The sequence below is a fragment of the Protomyctophum bolini genome, assembly GCF_963924005.1.
Source record: "Protomyctophum bolini genome assembly, chromosome: 11".
Classification (NCBI taxonomy): Eukaryota; Metazoa; Chordata; class Actinopteri; order Myctophiformes; family Myctophidae; genus Protomyctophum; species Protomyctophum bolini.
Window position 1 is genome coordinate 11,446,315 of NC_137872.1, and position 26,115 is coordinate 11,472,429.

General features: G+C 45.3%; 2 protein-coding genes across 2 annotated transcripts in view; both read left to right on the forward strand.

The window, feature by feature from the left end:
• Positions 1 to 4,631: 4,631 nt before the first annotated feature.
• Positions 4,632 to 26,115, forward strand: part of LOC308324686 (adenylate cyclase 9) — a 66,470-nt gene continuing 44,986 nt past the window's right edge. Inside the window, exon 1 of the mRNA XM_080776895.1 lies at positions 4,632 to 8,051. Coding sequence (XP_080633021.1) covers positions 6,239 to 8,051 — 1,813 coding nt within the window. The 5' untranslated portion in view covers positions 4,632 to 6,238. The remainder of the gene's footprint in view (positions 8,052 to 26,115) is intronic.
• Positions 9,003 to 26,115, forward strand: part of LOC308324687 (CREB-binding protein-like) — a 133,646-nt gene continuing 116,533 nt past the window's right edge. Inside the window, exon 1 of the mRNA XM_080776896.1 lies at positions 9,003 to 9,015. The gene's annotated coding sequence lies outside the window, so the exon portion shown is untranslated. The remainder of the gene's footprint in view (positions 9,016 to 26,115) is intronic.

The window sequence follows — 26,115 nt, forward strand, 5'->3', positions numbered from 1 at the left end:
AAAAGAAGCGGACTTCTCATGCAAGGAAGCATGACTCATGAGGTCAGTCCGTTTCTCTCCCCAGCTGGGCAGAGGGAGTGTAGCGCCCAGGGTTATACACTAGACAATTGACACTGAGTGAAAAAAAGGTTACAAAAATCGTGGGATAAAAATAAAATAAATAAATTAAAACATTGAATCGATCGATCACTTATAACGTTACATTCTATTTTACACTATATGTGTTGATGCATGTGCCCTGGGGGCAGCACCTGTCAGCAGGGTGGGTGAAATGGGAAGAGTAGAACAGATGCACTGCATCCTCCCAGTGGGCTCTCCTGAGTCTCCTCACTGTCAGGCAGGGACGTGAAGAGAATTTTAGAGGGCTTCCTAAGGGGGAAATTTCAGCAAAAGATAGCGGATCTACAAGTTCACAACACATCACAGTGCGATGTGTTGTGAGCTTATAGCGGATCTATAAGCTCATAACACATCGCACTGCGGTGCATTGAGAGCTTGTAGATCAGCTATTTTCAGTGTGTGACCCCCCCTTCCGTACTGAAGTTGCAGCGGTACACCATGGATTTCAACACAGAGGACAAATTATTTCAACGCAAAATGCTGTGTTCAAGTTCAGAAGCAATTCTCCTGAATGCTGCCTTGGGGCAAGGCATGGAAAGGGGGGGCTTTTGCATGCATACAGGCTCCATCATTATCAAAAGGATAAAAACACAGAATACAGCTAACATCTTATTTCCATTGCAGTCCAAACATATATGTAAACAATACTGATGAATGAATGCTTGAATGCATGTGTGTGATAAAAGTGCAAGTGAGTGCACATGCAGATTGCAGAGGTGCGCAAGAAAGTCTCTGTGGGAGCTGCATGCCGGAGAAATTAAGTAGACAATGATAAATAGTACCCCCCCCCCCCCCCCCCCCAGAGAGGACGTATAGGGCCTTAGTCCTACTCCTCCTCCCAGCCCAGCCTATAGTGAGTGTCTTTTGACTGGGGGGGTCATATTTTGACAGCAGGAATTGCCTGTCAAATTTGACCCCCCAGTATTAGGATGTATTAGGATGTTAATATTCATTCATCAGCCAACACTCCCCACTCACAGGTAGTACCCCCCCCCCCCCCAGAGAGGACGTATAGGGCCTCCTCCCAGCCAACACTCCCCACTGGCAGGTAGTTAACGCCCCCCCCCCCCCCCCTTTTGATTTACATCAAAATGGCATGAGAGCCCAGGGGAGAAATGAAGTAGATAATGATAAATAGTATACCCCCCCCCCCCCCCCCCCCAGAGAGGACGTATAGGGCCTTAGTCCTACTCCTCCTTCCAGCCTAGTGAGTGTCTGTTTCAAACAAAGTGTTTTTTGACAGGTAGTTACCCTCCCTTTTGATTTACATCAAAAGGGCATGTGAGCTCAAACCCACAATTCAACATTTTTAAGATGTTGATATTAATTTTGTATAGGACCCCAAATCACACCTTGGAAAGCACGAGTGTCTATTTCAAACAAAGTGTTTTTTGACTGGGGGGGGGGGGGTCATATTTTGACAGCAGGTCTCAGTGTTAAGCATTGTTTTTCCAGATTTTCCACAACTTTTGCTAACTTTACCTAAGTTCAGCAAGCCATATTTTGCACACTGCACACTGTCCTCGTGTCGCAATGCAGGTCGCTCCAATGAACTGCAGTGGCCAATGAGGCATTTAGGTTTTTATATATGTCACCCACCACAACCATGAATCCATCAGCCCTCCTCAGTCTCACGTTTGACCCAAATAAAATGGATTCCGTTTTTCATATAGGTGAAGGGATAACGTGTTACCAGGCGGCGGTGGTGGCTCAGGGGTAGAGTGGCTGGATTGTAACCGCAGGGTTGCCAGTTTGATCCCGGACTCCCCCAGAGTTAGTGTCGAAGTGTCCTTGAGCAAGACACTGAACCCCTAATTGCTCCTGATGTACTGGTTGGTGCCTTGCATGCATGGTTTCCGCCGCCATCGGTGTATGAATGTGTGTATATGACTGGGTGAATGTAATGCACAATCTCTGTAAAGCGCCCTGGATAAATGCACCATTTACCATTTAATAAGGTGATGCTTGATGCTCTTATTACATGTGTTTTTATTTTACCTCTAATTTGTGATTTGTCCAGATGGTATAGAGGAGAGCAAATAGAACAGACCACAGTCACAGGCTGACTTCATGTCATTGCCAAATAAAAAAATCAGACCTGTCTGAAGTGAGGGGTGCAACAGCGCCCCCTGTTGGTACCCTAAACATGCAGACGGACGCAGACAGACGGACAGAGGGACGGACGGACATTGCTGGTTCTAGGAGTGGTTGCAACACTCAACAAGAGTGGACCCAAAATGCTCCTTTGTGGGACCCCACATGTTGGCTGAAGTGAAGAGGACAGTTACTATTCACTTTAACCACCTGCTTATGACCGCTCAGCTATGTGAGCTCAGTCAGCTCTCCCATTTTAATGCAGCACTGCTGCATTAAACTCTAAGTTTGACTCTAAGTTTGGTAACACAAACATGTGTGGTGAGGAATTCATTGGCATAACGACTAAATTGGGAGACAATGGACTTCTCTAACAAACATAAACCAACTCTTTACATTTTAAGTTGGCTCATCCTAATTCAAGGATTAAATAATGAAGGTAATATTGATTTATTTTGCGTTGTCTTCTTTTTGTTGCAACAGAAAGGAACCTTGTTGTTTCCTTATGTGCAAAGCAGGTCCAAATGGACAGCCAGAGCAAGAAGCTGTTCATGAGTTTGTACTTCCCTTCCTTTGCTCCCTTGAGGGAATACTCTCTCACCGTGAAGATGTTGAATAGTCTATATGTATGATCTTCTTGGATTGCGTTATCACTTTTTAACTTAAACCTTGAACCCTAGCCTCCCTATTCTGGAGGTAAACATTCAGAAGAAAATAGAAGATCTGCTATTTTCCTATTTGGAGTAGAGGGAAAAGGCGAGCGCACCTATAGTATAGAGCCCTGGGCGACCCCGCCACCCCGGGCAACTAAGCATATACGTTGGATTAATGCCAGTTAAATAAACCGGTAAGTAAAAATACTACAATCTACAAGTCTTCTACCCTGGGGGTGATCTTGTGGGATGGGAGCAGACAGTTCTAGGAGAGCTCCTGTCTGTCTTATGGATGTATTTATGGGAGTAAAAACGCTCCTGACATCGGGTGTCATTCGGACAGGCTTTCCCAACTCTATAGTTCAGAGAGTCAGGACATCTGGGTATGCAAGTTCTTGGCCTTTAGGGTCTATTTGGTTCCAGGATTGTGTGTAAAGAGACAATGTAACTGCCTTTACTCAAGTACCCTATACTGTACAGTTTTGAGGCCTATTGAATATTCCTATTTTTGACCTCCTTTATACAGGTTTAATGTTTGTTTTGTCACTAACACAAACATTAAATGCCATTAAGAATGAACAGAGTTTAATGTTTGTTTTGTCCATGTTTGTTTTGTCTGATAATTACGTCATAAAAGATGTATATACATTGGTAGCGATGTTGGAAGATGATAACGGCGCCCCTCACTTTGTGATTTTTGTACTAAATACTTCACTATATCAGTACAATTATTGTACTTTTTACTCCACTATAATTAAACTACTATAGTTACTTTACTAAGGACAGGGTGGCAGGAGTCAGTACGTCTCACACAGGAGAGAGGAAGATGCCGAAAACAGATTGATTGATTGATTGACAAGTCAATACAAAAACTGCTACTTTGTGGACGAAACCATGATAAAGCACTAAGACTTATACTTACAACAGGGTCCACCATTTTCAATTCATCAAGAGAACCAGATGGAATCATGCAAACAGTAGTGACTAGCAACCCAGATGGGAATTGGCCGAAATTAGAAAATGTATAGTTACTTTGGATATTTAGTTTATTTATTATTTTATTAATACCAAACTGATTAACGGATACATTATATGCAGCAGCATAAAGTTATAAAAACTGCAACATTTTACTTGTAACAGAATATTAATACATTTAAGTAGGTTTACCTATTCTATTGCGTAGGCCTGTGTGTGTGTGTGTGTGTGTGTGTGTGTGTGTGTGTGTGTGTGTGTGTGTGTGTGTGTGTGCGCGCGCGTGTGCGTGCGTGCAATATGACGTAAATGACAAATTATGACGTACATTTTCATTTCCCCTTCATTGTCAATGCGTTTACAAAACAAGCAATGAACTAAAGACAGACATTAAACCTGTGTATAGGCGGGGCTAGCGCCCCTCAAAAATAATATTAAAAAGTAGGCGGCTACTTCCACCATCTCTGGTGACAGTGGTGAGGATGAAATAAAAGGGGATGGAAGGACACCCACTCCACTCCCACTCCCACACCTTCCTTCCCTCCCTCCCTCCATCAATCCTCTGAAAGGCTATACGTGCTCGCCCCACCATTCAGTGTCTTTCATTTCTCCCCAGTACGTGCACGCCTCTCCACCGGTACCCTCCCTCCCCTCATGTCATGAGTCCTGTCAGACAGTAGAGTCAACCTTTCCTTAGCGCTTGCCACCTCACATCACATACACGCACGCACTCATACACTGACTATACAATATATACACACACACACACACACACACACACACACACTGCAGGCTACAGCACAGTCAGTGAGCGCACACATATTGCCATGAGACAGGAGGAGGAAGACACATTTTGACAGCGCTCAGAAGATGGTGGCAGCGGAGCGTGGGGTGCCAGCGCTGAATTCATGCCAGTCAGTGTGTCGACGCCGACGGTACCAACGAACGGAGATGATCATGGGAAACACTGGAGACGATTAGTGGAATCATTGGACTATTGCTCTTCTGTATCCGGCTACTCCAGTCAATCCGACTGGAATAACAATTTTGGAATCGTCATCATAAAGGATGCAATGAATTGAATCAAAGTCGCTGAATCGAGGCGTCACTTTTGAGTGTGGACTTTGCGTCCAGATCAGGGGGAGACGTGATCGGAGAGGAGAGCTTTTTATTAGCCTGGCTTTCAATTGAATGAAAGGATATTGATCAAACTTTCCACAAGGGGACAAAGCAAGGATTCAAAGAGACTTTATCCGGACAGGAATTTTCCTGCCTGGTCGTTCGGGGATGAAATATGCACATCATTTTTATTTATTTTTAAATCTTTTCAAATACAGTTTAGTAGCAAACATTCCGAAAGAGATTAACTCCTCTAAATTCGACAACATTTGCATCAAAGCAATATCATTAAATGCCAGTTGGCGGATCACCTCTGGCACTGTGTGGCACACGTGTGATTAATTAACCGTTTTTAATGGCATCTGCGCGCGCGCGTGGCTCATGCTTCGGCGTCCTTTATTAAACAGGCTATGGACGCGCGTGCGTGCGTGTCCCCCGCATGTTGTGCAGTCACCGCGGTGGAGATTCGTTCCGTAGGAAGACAGGAAAAGACGGGGCTCCATTCATGGGAATATTAACCATGAGGCCTGTAGCAACAAGCAGAGCAGAGGGACACAACGGGCTTTCTGCTGACAGGCTGTCTGCGTCCTCCTCGCTCACACGTTGTTCCACTTCATTTGCGCCTTAATGATTAACACTTGCTGCCACACAGTGCCATGCAATCGGTCCATAGCTTGTAGCCTACTTCGGCAATACAAACATGACTTTGTGGTGATTGTTACTATCATTATTATTTGTGAAGTTACCTTCCGAAGTTCCGCCAGTAGGCTAAACTAAGTGCGCCCATGTGACGTTCAGGAGGCATCTGTGTAGTTAGTTACTAGGCTACTTTGATGTCAATTAAGCTCTTTACTATCAGCAAAATATCTCAATGGCCAATATAGATAACATTTGGAAGCGGCTTTGAAAATGTAAACCTTCAGAATAATTTCATTTTTATTTTCTCTACTTTTCTCTACAGCCAAGTAGGCCTATATTACAGCCTAATTGTGTGACTTGTCCAACCCAAAGAGCTCAAATAGAGATGAAGGGACTTGACCTGTAAGTCGACCTGTCAGGGGGGTCAACTGAAATGTGTCAAATGGTCAATACAGTCAGAAAGGTAGAGAGGATATAATGAACAGCTTAAAATTTATCTAGCTTTTGTTTTCTTTTGCTTTCTTCTATTTAATTCACAGGCTTACTGTGGATTCATAAAGTTGCCTTTGTTTTCTGCCTGCTTTGCCTCTAAAATCGTTCACTCCAGTCCATTTTCATAGTCTTTAGTCTCTGATAGCAAGATGGCATCTCCCCAACATCAGCAGCTGCTGCCTCACAACACAGAGGCAAGCTGTGACTCCAGTGGAGATGGGAACATCTCTGTGAAGATCAGTGGTGGTGTGAAACACAAGCACGGAACCGGAGCGCTGGGTTCAATCGGTGGGGGATTCATGGGGGTGTCCAAACACTGCAAATATAGCATCTCCTCCAGCTGTAGCTCCGGAGAGTCTGGTGTGAGGAGGCCGGCGGGGAAGAGCCTGCGCTCCCAGAGGAAGATGCCTCAGCTCTTTGAGAGGTCGGCCGGCCATTTCTGGGACCCCAAATTTGACTCGTCCATCCTAGAGGAGGCGTGCCGGGAGAGGTGCTTCCCCCAGACCCAGAGGAGGTTTCGCTACGTCCTGTTCTACCTGGCGGTGGCGGGCCTCCTCTGGGGCCTGTACTTTGCCATCAACCCCTCCCGTTGTGACAAGACGGCTTTCCTCCTTCCCACCGCTTCCTTTCTCCTCTTCTGCCTCCTCCTTTTCCTCCTGACCTTCACAAAGCTCTACTCCCGCTGCTACAACCAGGCCTCACTGCTGCTTATCCTGGTGACCTTCACTCTGACCCTGGCCCCCCAGATGCAGACATCAGGGTTTAGGGACCCTGAGGCTTCCTCCCTAGAGTTTGACGTGGATGATGCCAGTGGCACAGGCCTCGTGGCCAACCTGTCTTATGACAGAATTGTGGCTGATAGGCCGTGGGCCCCCTGCCTTTCTCCCGTAGGGACATTCTCACTCAGCATGGAGGTTCTCCTGTTACTATACAGCGTTCTCCACCTTCGTCTCTATGCCTCTGTCTTACTGGGCCTCCTCTACTCTGTCGTCTTCGAGGGTCTGGGCTGGCTGCACCTGACGCAGGTGGGTGCAGGGTGGAGTTTGCCATCTCCATCAGACTGGAACACCCTTAGTTGGCTCGGGCCAGCCAAAGCCCTGCTTCACCTCTGCGCCCATGCCATCGGCATTCATATGTTCATCATGTCTGAAGTGCGGTTACGGAGCACCTTCCTCAAGGTGGGACAAGCCATTATGCATGGCAAAGACCTGGAGGTGGAGAAAGCCCTGAAGGAGCGGATGATCCACTCGGTCATGCCCAGGCTCGTGGCCGACGAACTGATGAAGCAGAGCGACGAGGAGTTAGGCGTCAGCGCCGGTAAACGATACTCCAGTGGCGGTGCGGCGGCGGCCTTCTCCAGCCCCAAAAGCAACAAGCGCAAGAAGACCTCCATTCCTCGAGGTCAGATCATTTTCAGACCGTTCAACATGAAACGCATGGAGCCAGTCAGCATACTCTTTGCAGACATTGTGGGCTTCACCAAAATGTCGGCCAACAAGTCTGCCCATGCCCTAGTGTCGCTTCTCAATGACCTGTTTGGTCGTTTTGACCGGCTTTGTGAACTAACTTGCTGCGAGAAGATCAGTACTCTAGGAGACTGTTACTACTGTGTGGCTGGCTGCCCTGAGCCTAGACCTGACCACGCCTACTGCTGTGTGGAGATGGGCCTGGGCATGATCCAGGCTATTGAACAGTTCTGCCAGGAGAAGAGAGAGATGGTCAACATGCGGGTCGGGGTCCACACGGGCACCGTGCTGTGTGGCATCCTCGGCATGAAACGCTTCAAGTTTGATGTCTGGTCCAACGACGTCAACCTGGCCAACCTGATGGAGCAGCTGGGCATGGTTGGGAAGGTCCACCTTTCCGAGGCCACCGCTAACTTCCTGGATGACCGCTATCAACGGGAAGACGGACGTGTCACTGACAGAGTGGGACAAAGCGTGGTGGCTGACCAGCTCAAAGGTATGTGATCTATAAAGCAAAGTAGAGTCGGGCCTCTGGCAATAATACATGCATGTCTCATGAAGTTTCTTCAAAGTGGCTGAAAGGATGTGCTTTATCAAGGCGCTCATTCACCCATAATTCCCATAAGACCCCAGTTTGTGACATAGATACAGTATATGTCCTAGTTCAGCGGTTCCCAAATGGTGTGCAGTGAGACAAGTCCAGGTGTGCCTTGGGATTTTGCGTAACCACACATTATGTGTACAACTACAGTATACAAACATCTCTGGATTATTTTACTGTATCAATACATTACCCAACAAAGGGAAATTCTCTACCCTAAAAGCATTTTAATCACTTTCAATCTGGCATCACTATTTTTGGCATATCATTATAGGCAAAAATACATGTGTGGTCATTGCCTTTGGCACAAAGAGTTTGAACACCACTGTCCAAGTTTATGTGCTGTAATGCTCTCTTGTTAGTTCTACAGGGCAGGCAATGTGTACTGTAGTTGTCATAAATATGCATGGTTTGGCCGTGACTACACGATATAGAGCTGTGACATCGGTAAAGTACTTGAGTCAAAAGTAGAGATGCTCCTGGTCAAATGTTACAGGGTTCCATTCCTAGAAATGAGTCAAAAGTACAAACCCATTTTGGGCGGGAACCCCTTTTGGTGTTAGCATCATGTCATGCTTTAGCTATTGAAAAATAGCAGATCTACAAGCTCATAGCGCGCCACCGAATGGCACGCTACGAGCTTGTAGGTCTGCTATTTTTGAAAAATCGAAGAACGACTGACATAGAAACAGCTTTTTCTGAAAAGACATTTTTAGAATCTGATCTCAGGTTAAAATGGGTTATAAAAGTAAGAAGTACAGATTTATTTTGTAAATGTATTTCATTACTGTAGTGTCCAGTGTCCACCAGACCACCACTCGTATCAGTGAAAGTTGGCACCTTGGGTTTAGTGTGATATATATATATTTGAACCAGGTGAGATGGAGCCGTCAGGTGCAGACTCAGAGGTGCCCTCTGTGCTGTTGTGCGGCAGAAGTGCAGACAGCTGCCACCTCGCCCACCTCTCCCTCGCACCGTCTCTGCCAGCCCTCTGTCCCCCTCATTCAATTAGATCCTCACGAGGACCCTTTCCCCTGCCCTTGCTCTGAACCCTGGGGATTGCCGTGTTATACTTCACACAGCTGCCATCTTCTAATGGACATCTGCCAGATGCCGTTATCTCCCCCTCGCTTTGTCTTGCCTCTAAACTGCTTGACTGCACCTTTAATGTGAGACGTTTATGCAAATTGGCCCCAGATGAAACTAAACGCGGGCGGGCTTTATGGCTCTGTCTATCACTTAAGGCCTTCTAATCCATTATCGCCGTGCAATAGAAGAAGCATGATATGACTCGTGCTGTGGGGAAAGATGAATAATAAACATCATACAAGTGGTATTGTGCAAGTATGCGAAGCAGGCTTCTTTTGATTTCAACAGATTAATTTGTGACCTGCTTTTACAGAAGCCACATGCACACTGGTGTTGTGTTGTAAACAAATACAATTCATATATTAAACAATCACACTTGTGTGAAGTGAGGGGCGCTCTTATCCTCATACACATTCCGTGCTCAGCCAGGCAATGAAATGTACTTTGCGCAGCAAATCAAACATCGCTATGGGGTGATCAGTGTTCACACAGACCCAGAAAGCTGGGCATAGGAGGGGCTAGCGCCCTTCAAAAAATAATTAAACATTAGAGGGGGTAAGAAAGTACTGCCGAAGCAGACAACCCCCAGCACTCCAGGTTAGAATAAAGTCCTTACGGTGCAAGGCTCGAATATATAAGTTGAAATGAAGAAAATGCCAGCACTCATTGTATGTCCTTATCATATGAATTTATTTACCTCTGACGTTGATAACGAACGCGTTTCGGCCTGTGTGGCCTTCGTCAGCGTTATGACGGTTCGAAACACTTATTTGTAACACTTTTTAAACGTGTCACAGAGCTGGAGCATGTTTAAATGCTATGATAGCACTGAGTCATCTGGTAGGCTACTCCTTTTCAGTGTGAACAAGTAGCCTAAGCACAGTGAAGTGCTTACAGTACAGTATGAATACCCTACCTGGCATGTGAAAACAAGATTAGCATTTGAATGCCTGATCTGCATGTGTACAAGTGGACAGGCAACGCGCATCCCCAAATGGAGGTTTCTGCCTGACAACAGCAACATAATGTAGCCGTTACATGCTGGAATTGGCAGCTGTGTGTTGGCAGTGATGAATTGCAGGCTCAATATTATCATGGCATCATGTGCAAAGAGGCCTGTCACAGGTAGATATAGTGGGCTATATACTATTATTTGGTCAGAGAGACAGCTTCCCCACACACACACATACGCACGCACACACACACACAATGTGGAGTCCACTTTTATGGGGCAGTTGGCTCAGTTTAGTTATGCTATCTTTTTAACAGGGAAATGGTGTCATCCGGGCAGTCTCCAGGCGCCTGTCCTAGACTGCTGTCTGACAGTGTGCCTTATTAATTTATACTTGTAATATACTCCCTCTCTGCCTGACCCCTAGCTCTCTCTGTGTCCTATAATACTCCCTCTCTGCCTGACCCTATAGCTCTCTCTGTGTCCTATAATACTCCCTCTCTGCCTGACCCCTAGCTCTCTCTGTGTCTTATACTCCCTCTCTGCCTGACCCCAGCTCTCTCTGTGTCCTATAATACTCCCTCTCTGCCTGACCCCTAGCTCTCTCTGTGTCCTATAATACTCCCTCTCTGCCTGACCCCTAGCTCTCTCTGTGTCTTATACTCCCTCTCTGCCTGACCCCTAACTCTCTGTGTCCTATAATACTCCCTCTCTGCCTGACCCCTAGCTCTCTCTGTGTCTTATACTCCCTCTCTGCCTGACCCCTAGCTCTCTCTGTGTCCTATAATACTCCCTCTCTGCCTGACCCCTAGCTCTCTCTGTGTCTTATACTCCCTCTCTGCCTGACCCCTAACTCTCTGTGTCCTAAACTCCTGCTGGGTTTCACAGAGCAGCTCTGCTCCATGGCTGTGTTCTACCACCCCTCCCCCCGGAACAGAGAGAGCGATTTTGTTTCAATAGTGTGTAAGGCGCCTCAGAGTGTTCCCCGGACCCGGCGAGACACACACACACACGTGCGCGCGACCCGTTGGTGAACACACACTCTCCTAAACAGTTCCTACAAGACACACACGCGCAATCAATCGCGAACACGCACCCGCCGTGTGAGTGCTATGGAAAATGATATCCATAGTGCACGACCTGAATCTCTCTGTGCTTGTTTGTGCCATGAAGTTTTCAGCGTTGTGTCTGACTAAACAGTGAGGATGCGCAGTGAGACTTTGTAACGGTCTGTGCCACGCAGTTTGATGAATTTAAAAGTCCCATAGCCATCCCATAGCCTGAACAGAGGAATATAAAATAGATATAAAAACACTAATAAACGGTGTACATTTTGGGAAAGTGAAAAAAGGGCTTCGCAGGTAGGTGCATATGCTAATGCCCGTATGCAAATTCAGATCAATTGCTCCAGCCACTGAAAAGAAAGGGCCAGCAGACAGGTTGTGAGGACAGCCTTTGTGAACACTGGAAAGCACTGTCGTCAATTAGTTGTTAAATTGTGTGGCAATTCTTTAGCTTCCTATCTCTCGTATTCTATCTATGATGTCGAAATAGACACAAAATGGAGTAAGCAAATGGCATGTCCTGCTTAACGTGGGACTGTGTTTTAACTAAGTCCCTGACAAGTCGTTGTATATTCATCATTCTTCTGTTGACTGTGACTCATGTTACATTTAACGGTACAGTTAACGGTACAGTTAACTGTGCATAACATGATTCAGCAATCAGCTTACCCTCTCCAGGATGCCAGCAGTTGACGAATGAAACGGGGAAAGTTTCCTTTGCTTGCTATCCAGCCAGAGTGATTTTGGGGCTGGCATTCCTCCTCCCCTTCAGATTCATGCGTGCCAACATTTACAGTAGCTCCTCATTTTTTCCTTCAAGGATAAAATGTGCTTATGTACCTTAACACCCATCCTTTTCATCAACCCGTCCTTTCAGAGATTTATGATGTTGGATTTGCTGTACCAGTGAGAGATCTGACTGCCAGGAGAGAGTTGTGTGCTCTGGCACTGTGAAAGATCCCTCCAGTGTCTGGCCCAGCCAGTGTAAATCACCTGAGCAGTGTAAGGATTCTGGCAGTGGCTGACCTTATGGCCGCCCGGCTCCTCCTGGAGTAAATGGCTTTGCCTCTAACCGCTATATCCTTGCCATCTCCATCCTTGATGTCTCACTTTCTCATCTTTTCTGTCTGAGCTTGGATTCAAGGTTTCGTTTTCAAAACCTAATCCCCCACGGGGCACAAATAGTATCCTACAGGTTTATATTCTGCTGCCTGATATAACTATTAGATGTATGTGGGGTCACTGTGACTGCAGCTTAAATGGCAGGCAGCCACAAGGGGTCAGATGAGAGTATCAGGTGCAGGATTCTCAGTGCTGACCTGAGGCCAGTGGCTAAGAAGAGATTTATATTTGACCTAACTGCCTTCCTCATTGATTGATTGATTGATTGATTGGGGCAGCGGTGGGGCAGCGGTGGCTCAGGGGTAGAGTGGCTGGATGGGAACCGCAAGGTTGCCAGTTCGAACCCGGGCTCCCCCAGAGTTAGTGTCGAAGTGTCCTTGAGCAAGACACTGAACCCCTAATTGCTCCTGATGTGCTGGTTGGTGCCTTGCATGGTTTCCGCAGCCATCGGTGTATGAATGTGTGTGTGAATGGGTGAATGTAATGGCGCTATATAAATGCACCATTTACCATTTATTGATTGATTCATTGATTCATTGATTGAATGAATAGTTTATTAGACAGAATGTATAAACGGCAACATAGTAGTAGTATTGTGGCTGTGGGTGTTGCTCACGTTTTTGAGGTATGCGGGCATTGAGGGCAAGGTTGCATTTACAATTTATAAGGTCAGGCCCATTTTCAAGTGCTTAACTGTGTCTTCTACCCTAAGCCAGTTTAGACTAGCAAAATAAATGGGTCTGTAAGAGGTGGGTCATGGGACCCAGGCCAAGAAGTAGTCGAATTAGTTTGTTTTGGGAGGTCTGAAGCTTAGTCTTAAGTAACACTGGGATGCTGGAGAACCAGGAGCATAGTCAAAGGAGGGCTGAATTAGAGCACCCGCAAGAGTCTTGACAGCACCTTTGTTGACAAAAGAGGACATTCTGCCCAGGAATCTTGTTCTTTGATTTACCTTTTTCATCGCCTTTGTTGCCATATGCTTTCATCTGACAGTTTGATGTCAAGAATACAGCCCAAATATGTAATCTCTTCTTTGCTGAGGAAGGCAAACCTGCCAAAACGTTGGTTTCTTTACTCTGTGTATTGGCACTTTGGCTACCAGTGTGTGTGGTCGGTCACCTTCCTGTCCCTTGAAGACCACTGTTTGGTTTATTCCCCGTGGACAGGGAGAATAAAGCATTCTCGTGCACGGGAGATGTTTATGCTGCCACTACATCCAAGGGGATGAAAGAAAAGTCGTCATACATTTTATAGGCACTTTGACATAGGGCTGGGCATATTTATATGGACAATATATCATATCACATATCACAATATTTGTACCTCGATATGGGTATTGTGGTGATACTAATAATATAACGTTTCTTTAGACATTTTCAAATAGCGGAAATAGACAATCTACAAGCTCACAACGTGTCGCATTTTGCTTTTCAAATGTTCAATTTTTTTTTAACGTATAAAATATTAGGCTGAATACTCACAATATCGCTATTATATTGATATTATGTTACCCAGCCCTACTCAACATTGCATTTAGCTTCAAGGGCAACCAACTCGGACCACAACACAACCCTGCCATAGACCATGCTGAGATCACATCATTATAATTTAATGATGTGAACAACCTCCCCCACCAGGCCCTTTCATCCCCACCCACCCTTTTGCACCTGGACAGCTCTTGTGTTGTTGCTTCATCGGATACCGGAGAACTCGTCAGTTTTCCAAGTCGACGTGCTGAATATTCTTCATCAATGTCTTCATCGTTATGCTAACATGCTGTTAACTAACATTCATCAGTGTAGTATGTCAAACTCACAGATGTTATAGTTCATTTCCAAAGTGATCAAATTATTTTGTGCAATTTAATGGTCAACTAGATAATGATAAAAAGGTGTGAATACCACATCTAGTGTTAACTCTAAACAACTAGCCTCTCTCCCTCTCAATTCAATGCAAATTAAATGAAGGTGAAGTAAAACAATAAATGCACTAAAACGCGGCGAGTCGTAAAGCTGGCGAGTTCTCCGGATGCCGCTTCATCCGACTGGAAGTTCTATTTGCCTGCCTGTGTCCCTTCTTGGTGCCTAATGCAGAGCGATGGCACCTGCACAATATTACCCCACTGGAGGAGAGCTGACAGCATGCCACTGTTTATCTGCTGATGACAGTAACTGCAGAGTGCCAGCCAAGGAAAACTTACCCTTTTCAAAAAATACTTTTATTATTTTTATTATTTTTATTTTTAGCTCAGAATAGCAACAATAACATGCACTTGCAAGTGACAATGATAAAATAGTGAGATTAATCACAGGACGGAACTTTTTTTATATCATAACCGAGCGCACCGCTCCTCAGGCTGGGAGCGCTTGTTGGGCAACATTCAATGTAATTTCCGGTTGGGACATCATCCAAAATGTTCCCCCCCATTTTAGTGGATGTGACCGAAAATCTTAAAATGCAATAACAATTGCTATTATAGTATAGTGTTATTAAAATACAAAGCTGGGTGCAAGTGCTAGATGAAGCTTTGCTTGGGGTCTGGGTGAGAGACATAACTCCTCCCCCAGTTGAGTTTGAGTAAAGCTTAAACTCAACTCTCCACACCATGATAACAATATCAGTGTGAGTGTCCACACTGATAGCATCTGAGTGATGACAACACTCGTGTTAAAATTATAATCCAAAAGGGACGCACATTCTCAAAATATTCTACGGGTGGGTTAGAAGGTTAGAAGGAAGGAAGTCTGCCTACTGATTATTAAGCTCCCATGCTGCATACAAAGTTGTCAAGCCGAGGACTAGTAGAAAAACGATTAAAGTGGCACTAAGTCCTATTGTAGAATGTAGATACAAGATTCTTAAATAGGGAAATCGAGGGTAGGGTACTAGGGTGCACTTGTGTGAGTCACTTTCAAAGATGAGCCACGCACTGACACTGACATGAAATGGTGATGAATTTCGATTGGCTCTCAGTGTTTCTATTGTTCATCAAAATGTTCGGAATGCGATCCCAGTGATATCATTGCTGGTTTTGGTTTGTTATAAGCTTCCTGTAAGCTCTGTATCTATTCTGTACACCATCTGCTGTCAAATAAATAAATAGCCATCATCAATAGCGCATTTTCCTGTAGGTGTGTGCTGTCAGATTGGGTTTTAAGACAAACATGATCTGACCTTTTCCAACTTTACTTCTGATCTCAGCTATGCTAGTGCTATGTCACCATCTGCTCCCCCTGTGGAGACAGAGAGAGTTCTAATTAAGCACATCCAGGTAATCTTCTTGGCTCTAGTGATTAATGTCAGTAATTCCCTGCCATAATACCTTCCACACCCAGCCCTGTGTTCTCACTGCCCAAGCACATCATCTGCCCGCCAGTCATTTTCATCATCAAAATGATATTGATTGCCTATAATGAGGCTGCCATGGCTGTGTAATTCATGATGGTAGAATAGAAAGATTTCTTTCTCGATTTGTGTTTGGGTACGCCATCAAAGCCAAGCCTGAGGGGATGTGCGTGCAAATAAAATGACCCGGGTAAGATCATTTGTATTCTGGTCCACGTTATTAATTTGTCTAGAATAATTGATTAGTTACACTAGTTGACTGGAATGTGCAGTAGAACTTTGCAGCCACAAATGAACGACGATGAACCGCCTGGGTTAATTCACTTCAGCCCTGCTGTTACTTTACGAACCCCCCATTAGCATTACTTTATTATTATTTTTAATCTTTATTTTATTTCACTTTCTTCTCCCAATTTAGTCATTATGCCGGCAATTAACCCGGGTGCAGGCTTTAGTTCCGACATACTATTGATCCGAAACCTCAATCCTAACCTAACCCTAACCGTAAGCACGGGAGCAGCGCATGTCGGACCATCGCTTTTTCGCATCGCATGTCCCCCCGCTTCGGAGCTTCGGTGTGTCGGAAAAGCGTGCGCACCCCAATTAACCCTCCCCATATACATTTCTGTGTTGCCATTGCCTTTGTACCATTTTATACTAGCCGGTATACTTCTACCATCAGAGGACACTTGCATGAGTGCCTCGCCTAGAGTAGTAACCTGTGGGGCTATCACAGGAGTCTATCCCCCCTCCCCCACTGACAGGGACCAGCCCAGCCCACAGGAGTCTACCCCCCCCCCCCCCCCCACTGACAGGGACCAGCCCAGCCCACAGGAGTCTATCCCCCCCCCCTCCCCCACTGACAGGGACCAGCCCAGCCCACAGGAGTCTACCTCCCCCCCCCCCCCCACTGACAGGGACCAGCCCAGCCCACAGGAGTCTACCTCCCCCCCCCCCCCCCACTGACAGGGACCAGCCCAGCCCACAGGAGTCTACCCCCCCCCCCCCCCCCACTGACAGGGACCAGCCCAGCCCACAGGAGTCTATCCCCCCCCCCCCCCCCCCCCACTGACAGGGACCAGCCCAGCCCACAGGAGTCTACCCCCCCCCCCCCCCCCACTGACAGGGACCAGCCCAGCCCACAGGAGTCTATCCCCCCCCCCCCCCCCCCCACTGACAGGGACCAGCCCAGCCCACAGGAGTCGCTAGCACAGCATCAAAGATCCCCCCCCCCCCCCCCCCCCTTCCCTCCCGCATACATGACATGATGCTCAATCCACTATGGTGGATTCAAATCTCTAGACTCCACGAGGTGGGGAGCCGAGGTACTTTGCACTTTTACTGTACACAGTTCACAGTACACACAATCACTCATACCTCCAAATCCTGCAGCAGTAATAATCAGTGGGGACATGTACTGTACTGTCAGTCAGAGCAGGCCTGAGGCTTGCTGCTAGTACGATTGCATGGATCGAGCCATCGAGGGAGAATGAGCTTAAAGTCTTTGACTATATGTACAAGAGAAATGCACACTTTATGTATGTTGTTTGTTGGTCCTGGGATGGGGGTGGGGTGGGTTCTTTCTTTATTATTATCTTGCATTGCTTGCGTTACTTATGTGTGTATGCTTTATGTTTTATATGCCATTTAATATCATGGTGATATATATTTTTGAGTGGTGCAACCACTCCTATAGACAGCTATGTGTGTGGCTGGGTCCCTGTGTCCGAGCACGAAAATAGCATTATAGCGTTTGTTCAGTTCAGTGTCACTGTTGCACAGCCTAACACACAGACACAGAGTCAGACACACACGGGCCAGGGAGGAGGGCTAGTACAGTACAGTACAGTACAGTACAGTACAGTACAGTACAGTACAGTACAGTACAGTACAGTACAGTACAGTACAGTACAGTACAGTACAGTACAGTACAGTACAGTACAGTACAGTACCACTAACTTCAGACGGGTCTGATTTTTGTTAATTGTGTGGACATTAAAAGCCAGCAGCATCGCTCTTTGCCGGTTTGTTGATAGCTACGTGCTGACCTTGAGGCTGGTCTGGAGGTTGCCTCAATGAGGCAGTGATGGGGAGATGAGTGATGGAGACCTAGAGGCATAGAGTAGCTCTGCATGCCCGGCTGGCTTCAGGTCTGTTGGGCATGTGAGGACAGCAGTGTTATAGTCACACTGGGCTATTTGGGATTGAAAGGCAGTGTGTAAAATCCTGAGTGCGAGTTTAAAGCTGCAATAACCTTTTATAGTGTAATGTCTGTAATAGTATAGAGATACTGTTTATACTATATTACTACAGTGCATCTGTGGTCGCTGGAGATGGTCTCCCTACTCTTCTATTGAGAAATGTACAAATTTAGATTGTGTTTGTAAAAATGGACTCGGATCCATTTGGTTGTATTTGTACACTCGGATGGATAAATTGAACACAGAATATTTTACTGTGTGGAGTGTATAGGCACTTAACGTATATCTGTGGGGCAGGTGGGCGCATTGCTGTGTGTGTTTGCAAGCTTTGATGAGCTGGCTTTTTTGTCCACAACTGTATACACACCCCAGACAGACAGACTGCAAACACCAGACATAATATCTGCCTCGACTCTGCCAACACAATAAATCAGTATGCATACAGTATCAGAAGACTGGGGAGTCCATAGTAAAGGTGAATGCTTCGAATGGTGGTGGTGTTGAGGCACAGTTGGTGGGGGTTGTATTGTAGGTGAGAGAGGGAAGGCAAGCGAGAAAACTATTGTTATTAAAGCTGCTTTTCCTTGGTTTCCTTGGTTCAATGATTGGTCCCTGGAATACTATTACACAGTATACTGTGGCCCGCAGCTTCCATTTAATTAGTTGGGGGCGGAGGGGCATGGAGAGCCAGAAGGGACTGTCAGAATGTGTGCACCGCTATATCGTGTTATTTTAACAACTAAACCCTCTATACTTGGTATATTGATCCAGGGTATACTCTGTACTTGTGTGTTCTCTTCTTGTCCCTATAGTCTATACCAAATCTCTTCGCCAAAAATAACCACTTCAATAGGTTCAAGTGGTTACGCACATAGCATCCTGTAGTGTACACCACTTTTGGGTCGGAACCTATTTGTGGGTCACGGACCAATTTCTATGGGTCACGACTCGAATTTTATACATTTTCTAAAACAACCAAACAAACAAATCTAAGACATTCCATACATAATAATTAAGAGGTAGTGAAAATAGCTGATCTACAAGCTCATAGATCTGCTATTTTCATTAGTTTGGGTCCCGGGAAAATATCTAATCTCTCTTTTGGGTCACGAGCTAAAAAGTTTGGGAATCAGTTCTGTACAGTACACAACACTGCATGCCTGCAGTGTGTGACACTGTATCCTACGGTGAATGCTATGTTGATATTTGACACAGCGTTTTCGTTGGCAGCATCAAAGAGAACCGGACTGCAGAGTTGCACTCTGCAAAGGTGAGGACATCATGGCAAGGTTACTACAGATCTACGATGATGAGCTGGACTCGCGTAGCTGCAGTAATTTGGCCTATTCTGCTGTGTCACAGTTTTCCAATCCTCAGTGGGAGCAGACTACCAGTAATCCCTTCGGGGGGAGGGGGGAGGATATTTTGATAACAAGGATCTGCCCCATCAAACATTAAAAGGCCGCCCACTACTACAGTATATGATGTGCCTTGTGTAATGAGTTCAGGGATTACGAGCAAAAAAGGCACAGAGCAGGTTGTGGTAAATTATGGCTCTGTTTATCCAAGCAGGCTTTCCTTCCACTTAATACGATATTGGATTTTGTCCTATTATTATGTTCCCCTTCAATCTTTACGAGCCGCCCTGCAGACATCTCAATCACCATAACAGCTGTCCTACCATCTCCACCCTGAGAAGTCCTCTAATAGAGACAGAGACAGCCCCCTAGGCCTGCAGGTTCATGTGAGAGGCTAGCTGATACCAGCACCGCGGCTATCCGTCTGGGGACATATCGTGTACGCTTAGTCGCTTACTGTCGCCGTGACTTACGAGCACGCATGGTGGATCTAGCGTGAACATATCATTCTAGAATCTCCCCCCAAGGCAGCAAGTATCCGTGTGAAGCAACGGCTTTGCTGAAGAAGAGCATTTCCACCCCTTCTGGCGTTACTCAGTGTTTTCAAACTCTGGCACTTGGCTCTTGTGACTGCTGCCTCATTAATTATTTCTCTGCAAGGTACAAATATATTCGTACCCCCCAGCCATGGGACGTTATCAGCCAGGTACGAACGTGTTCGTACCCCCTCATGTACTCCGTACTGTATATAGTAGTTGAGCCCCAGTCCAGCTGTTAACATTGATCCGGTTGCTACTGTATGCAGCAAATATAATATAAATAAATGCACAATTTACCATTTTATTTACCATTGACAAAGTGGTACCCAATGCCTCCCTTCTTGGCATTGATCATCAAGGTTTGGATTGTGGGCAAGTCCCTGTGACATACAAGCATCATGTTCAGGGGTCTACTTGTACATCTGTCTCTGGGCCATATGGCTCGGAACATTTGGTTCCCAAGGATACTTACTAACTTATAATAGCAAAGTCCTGCAAAGCTCAAACATCACATAGCATTAGATGAGTAAATGAAACGAGGCAACCTAGAGGCTAGAGGTATGTGCATAGTTAAGCCGTATTCAAGGACAAATATAATCTACGCAAACAGACAACATAATTACAATCGATTGGTTACAATTACAGTAGTTTGCTCTTTGCAGTTCAACTAAGGTCAATTGTATTTATAAACCAGCTTTCAGAACTATTCCACAGAGGGGGCTTATACTGTGTTTGCCAAGCTGTAGCTCTCTAATTGTATCTATAGCTATGAATCATTAGGCTTGTCTCATGCAGTATAAATTAGACTTCAGTCACCCTCAGTTTTTAGCCGAGTCCTAATTTAGATAAATAATTTGGGGCTAGCCTGTGTAGTGCTTTATATACATCTGATTAAAATAATTTTGAAATCAAACTGCAGTATGTTATAAGAAAAATCTAATTAAAATATCGAGCAATCTGAAGGATAATAAGTGCAAATCAAAGCATGACATTTCAGTTCATCATTAAGAGCTTTCGGTGTTTGTAAAGGGAAAATCCAAAAGGCATCACAAAAAGCTAGCAGCAGGTCGTGGTCACCACCTATTGCAGGGGTAGGCAACCTTTATTATCAGAAGAGCCATTTTTGGCCCAAAAACGTATTACAATTCTATCTGGAGCCGCAAAATTATGTTTGCTTTAATAAAGCAAACTTTAATTATTTGGGATCTTTCTGGTCTTTCAATATTACATTTTATTGTTTGCTAATTTCTCAAAGCATATCAAGTATACTGTACCAGTAAGCCAGCAGCATTGGTGGTGAAAGAATAACTTTATGCCTCCTACAAATTCAATAATAAATGATGATTAAATGTAATTTTTTTTATTATTATTCCTTTTCATACTTCTTTGCCGTAACAACTGGAAGCCAAGGGAGAGGGCCTATAAGAGCCACATGTAGCTCTAGAGCCGCAGGTTGCCTACCCCTGACCTATTGTGTGACAGCTCGACCCTTTCAATGCCGCAATGCCACGGTGGCTAAATTGAGCTAAAATGCCTATATACTGGGATTTAATGTAAAAAAAATCCTTGCACTTGGCAACTACTTTTTGAATTTTGGCATGATGAACCAATTGTGCTCGCCCCCTAGTGGGCGGTTTGCAATTAAACCAAATTAACCAACATTAGATATGTCAGTATATGGTTGAAACCCCAAATAATTGATAGAGATCTTTCAATGGATTCTGTTACTATTGGGTGTGCTAAATAACATACTAAAATGTTACGAAAAACAAACAACTAGAAAGGCATCGTTTTCAAGATGGCGTCCACAATGGCTGCAGGGAGCTTACAATGCTTATGGTTTCATTGCAAACCAACCAATAGGGGTTTGTGATGTGATTTTTTAAAACCATATAATGCCCATACAAAATTCTAAAAGTAAAAAGAAAAAGTCATAATCCAGTAATATGTAAAAATCATACCCGTGTGAACTGAGTGGTGCAATCCCCCCCCCCCCCCCCCCCCACACACACACCTCCCTCTCTCTCTCGCTCTCTCTCTCTCTCATTAGCAGGCAACAGTGCAGCACTATCCCTCTATTTCTGGCACAACAGCGCCCCTACTGGTACTCAGAGTCATATACTGGTGCTCATTAACCAACACATAGACACATAGGTAGGTGAACACGGACATTGCTGTTCCTTGGAGTGGTTGCACCACTCAAAAATGATAACAATTATGCACTTGGCAAATCATGTATTTGGCTGCAGACCTTCTCAAAATATTTTGTTCCAGGGACCCCCAGAGGCTAATACTGGAGTAAAAAAAATGACTTTAGCCAGAATGGCTCTTCCGGGCACTATAGGCTGCATGCTAATCCCAGTCCCGATCCTGACAACCTTATGCTGCATGTCACTCCCCATTATGTCTCTACTACCATGTCCCGTACCCCACACTAACAAATAGACAGAAAAAGCCCCAGAAATATCTGAATATTTGAAAAAGCACATATCTTCTCTATAATCTCAGACATGCGCACATGGCACGCATGCATACGCATACGCACACGCACTGGCAATATAATAGATTTACATTCTAGTGTAAAATTAGTTCATAAATCAGGAGAGGCTGATGACTTGCAGGTGGGAGTTAGGAGGATTTGTGATGCAGTAGATGGTGAACAGTATATTTGGGTACTGCATTATTTCTGATGGCGAAGACCGTAAATGTGCACCCCTAATGTGAATTATAGCCATAATGAATGGGCCATTGCAGAGGAGGAATGGGGGTTTGAGGAATTGGATAGCAGATGTCTCTGTCTCATAGCCAACAGGTCATACTATGAAATAATCTGTGCAGTGCAACTTTTTAGCTCAAGACCCAAAAGAGTAATTAGATGTTTGCCAGGAACTAGTGAAAACAGCAGATCTACAAGCTCACAATGCGTCGCTTCGAGGCCGTGTTGTCTGCTTGTAGGTCTGCTATTTTCACTACTTCTTCTTCTTCTAATTTATAGATGTGGGAAAGATCTATAATTGTGGGAAACAAAAAATAAACGGACCCATAAAAAGGTGTCCACGACCCACATATGGGTCCTGGCCCAGTGTTTGGGAACCAGTGCCCTCGTGAGTCTATAGACCGATTCAGAAACGGGTCTCATGGTCGCAGGCAACGTATTTCCTGTAGGCGGAGACGACATATCTGCACCTCTTCTACTTTAAATGCTTAGTATGAGGCATAAATAACAGCAGCCTTGTGTTCATAAAACAGAAAGATTGGGTATTGGGTAAGACTGGCGTTATGTATCTTTCAGGACCTTTCACGGCTTCGTCTCAACCATTACTCACTCCATGGCTCTGGTCTCAGCCACCGCGGTAGATATTTTGACATTCTTTTTTTATTTAATTTTTTTTATTATGTTGCCACTACTGTTGGAGCAGCCATAAACTACACAGGTTCATCCCAATGTTCTGGGCATCTTTGTTATGTTAGTGTTAGTTAAAAGGAGGTAAAAGAGTAACGTTTGAGGCAGACTAACATCAGTTACTTTTCCATTCACTGTAGTAGAAGAGGTGCGGGGGAAAGCGCAGATATGTCGTCTCCGCCTACAGGAAATACGTTGCCTGCGACCATGAGACCCGTTTCTGAATCGGTCTATAGTGAGAGTCTAGTTCAGTCTAGTCTACAGCAGACGGTGTGGATGCGGTGCTGTGACCAATGATTGTTATAATGTGATACAGCAGATCTGTGTCAGCTTGTGATGATGACAGATGTTATGAGCTATGACTTACGCTCAATAATGTTAAGAGAGGCCATGCGTGGAAGAGTTGTTGTTGTAAATTTGAGGGATATCCTTTACTTTATTTGTTTATTTGGACAGGACAATGCATTCATTAATTTACGCCACATGGACGTAAATACACCGGATATAGCACAGTTGCTAATTTTCATCCGCAGTCCTCACAGGAAACACAAAACGGAAAAACAGTGGAATACATTTTACATATAACATTACATAGGGAACACAGCATAAAAAAAGAAATACACCTAAAATAATCACGAATGGTTGCAGCTTGATCAGGAGACTTGACTTGATTGTGTGAGGAAATCTGGTGAGGATTGGACAACATTTGTGTGATTTAGCGGGGAAAACAATTAATGGTGGAAATATGGAGGGATTTCATAGGTTTCCAGTGGCAAAGTTGTACCAGTTTTATGACTGTTTAATTGCCAGTTTAATTGTTGAAGGTTTGATTTGTTGGTGCATGGCGCTAGAGTAAAGGTTGTGGGACAACCAAATGTTTTGTGTGAGTAAGGTACACAGTCCTTTATCAGTGGGCCAAGTTTAATTAAATGCGACCAATCTATTCTATTGGCTGCATGCCACAGGCACCCATGGGAATAATAATGAAGACGAAGAAAAGTAACAATTCTTTAATGGGTCTCCGCCCTTTGCTCGGCCCCTATATTACACTCTTGAAAATGAACAATATCCATATGGTTCTTAGTAAAAGGTTATTTCAGTCCACATGCCTGTCAAGGGGACAAAATCTATTATTTGTTCTGATGGTATCACACCAGCTTGATATGCTGTAGCATAATGTCAAACATTGAAATTGAATTAGTTTGCTGCTCTAAATGTATATTGTGCCGCAAGGCAACCTGTTATCAAACACCATTGGCCTTCTCACAAAATGCAAATTGTATCGAGATAATCTTCCCCAGCATAGTCCAGTAAACACAATCTCACGTTGCGCTTATTGAGAGAGCATAAAGAATGGAGAGGGCTAAAAAAAAAACAAGAGCCAGAGAAGAAAGTAGGGGAAGCAGAGAGAAAGAGAGAGAGGAAATGGGCGTGAAGATCAGGAGAGATATCGATGTAGAGTGATGTGGGAAAAGATAGATGGAGGTCGATCCTGAGATTGTTCTTGCGGTGGAGCCTTTGTGCCGTTCCAGCTGGCAATGTGTCACTGTGCCACCCTCAGCAGAACACTGGGAAAGGACACTTCCCCATCTGCACACACACACACACACACACACACACACACACACACACACACACACACACACACACACGGCACCCTGGACCCACTGAGGCCAATTGCCATGGTAACAGGCTCCGAAGGAGGGAGGCAGAGAGGGAGGCTGGTGCGAGGGGTCATCTTAAGACTGGAGGGTCTTTTTTAGATGGAATTGACTGCTGGTGCTCTGACTGCGAGCCATAGGAGTCAGATTGATTCTGTTTGGCTCAAACTGTCTTGTACATTGTGTAAAGAGCAAAGCATTCTACAAAGGTTCTTAATTCCTTCGTCTGCCACTGCTATACACTGCAGAACACACGCACGCACGCACGCATGCGCGCGCACACCCCTCCCTCCCTTCGCTGTTTCTGCACCATCTGTGAACGAACCTTGAACAAACAGTCGGAGGCGGTGTGAAAGCACCCGTTTTTGGCCTTTTTCGTGCCGTCACTCTTGTCGCCCCCTCGCCCTTTTGTTCCAATCGTCACTCGTGCAACGTCAGTGGAGTCGTGCAGTGACTCTCCTCGCCGTCACGCGGCCGATGCAGGACTGTCGATACAACCCTTAGCTGTCCGCTGTCCTTTGTAATCAATCTGAGGAAAAGGCCATCATCCCTCAACAGCCTGTCACTGACAGTGACAGACAGGGATCGATCCTAACGCTCCCCGGTCTGCACACATTGCACTTTCATTCATTTCACAATCCAAAAAGAACATTGAATGGGGGTGCCTGCACAAATACAGGCATACGGTATGGCATATACCGTAGAAGCAGCCGCACCCTATCGATATGTCCATGCTACCCGGTGCTATAGCTACTCCTTAGTGTGCACAGTGGGGAGTGCATGTGTGTGATAAATGCCTGCGTGAATTATAAATGAAAGCAGATGATGGGGAGCCACTGCTGCACTCAGCCCGCACGGGTCCCTACAGTATGTGTGTGAGGGCGTGCGCGCTCTCTGCTGATGTGCCCTCGTGTGCGAATGTGTAAAACGAATTTCGGCACATCGATCACTCTGTGCACGTTACAGTGCACGTGTGACTGTGTTGGCAGAGTGGACCGTGAAAATGTGTTTCTTAGACTCTCACACTTAACTGAATGTCTCATGTCAATCGATCCCTCCATTGCTGATTTTCACGTAATGTCTGTGGTCCTTGCCTTCCCCAATGCACAATGCAAAACGCAGCGTGTTCAATCTGTATATTTTGTATGCATGTCGTCTTCCTCTTCTGATGGAGAGAGATACTGTAATTGCAGCAATTGATGTCCGAACTACAATAAAGATGATG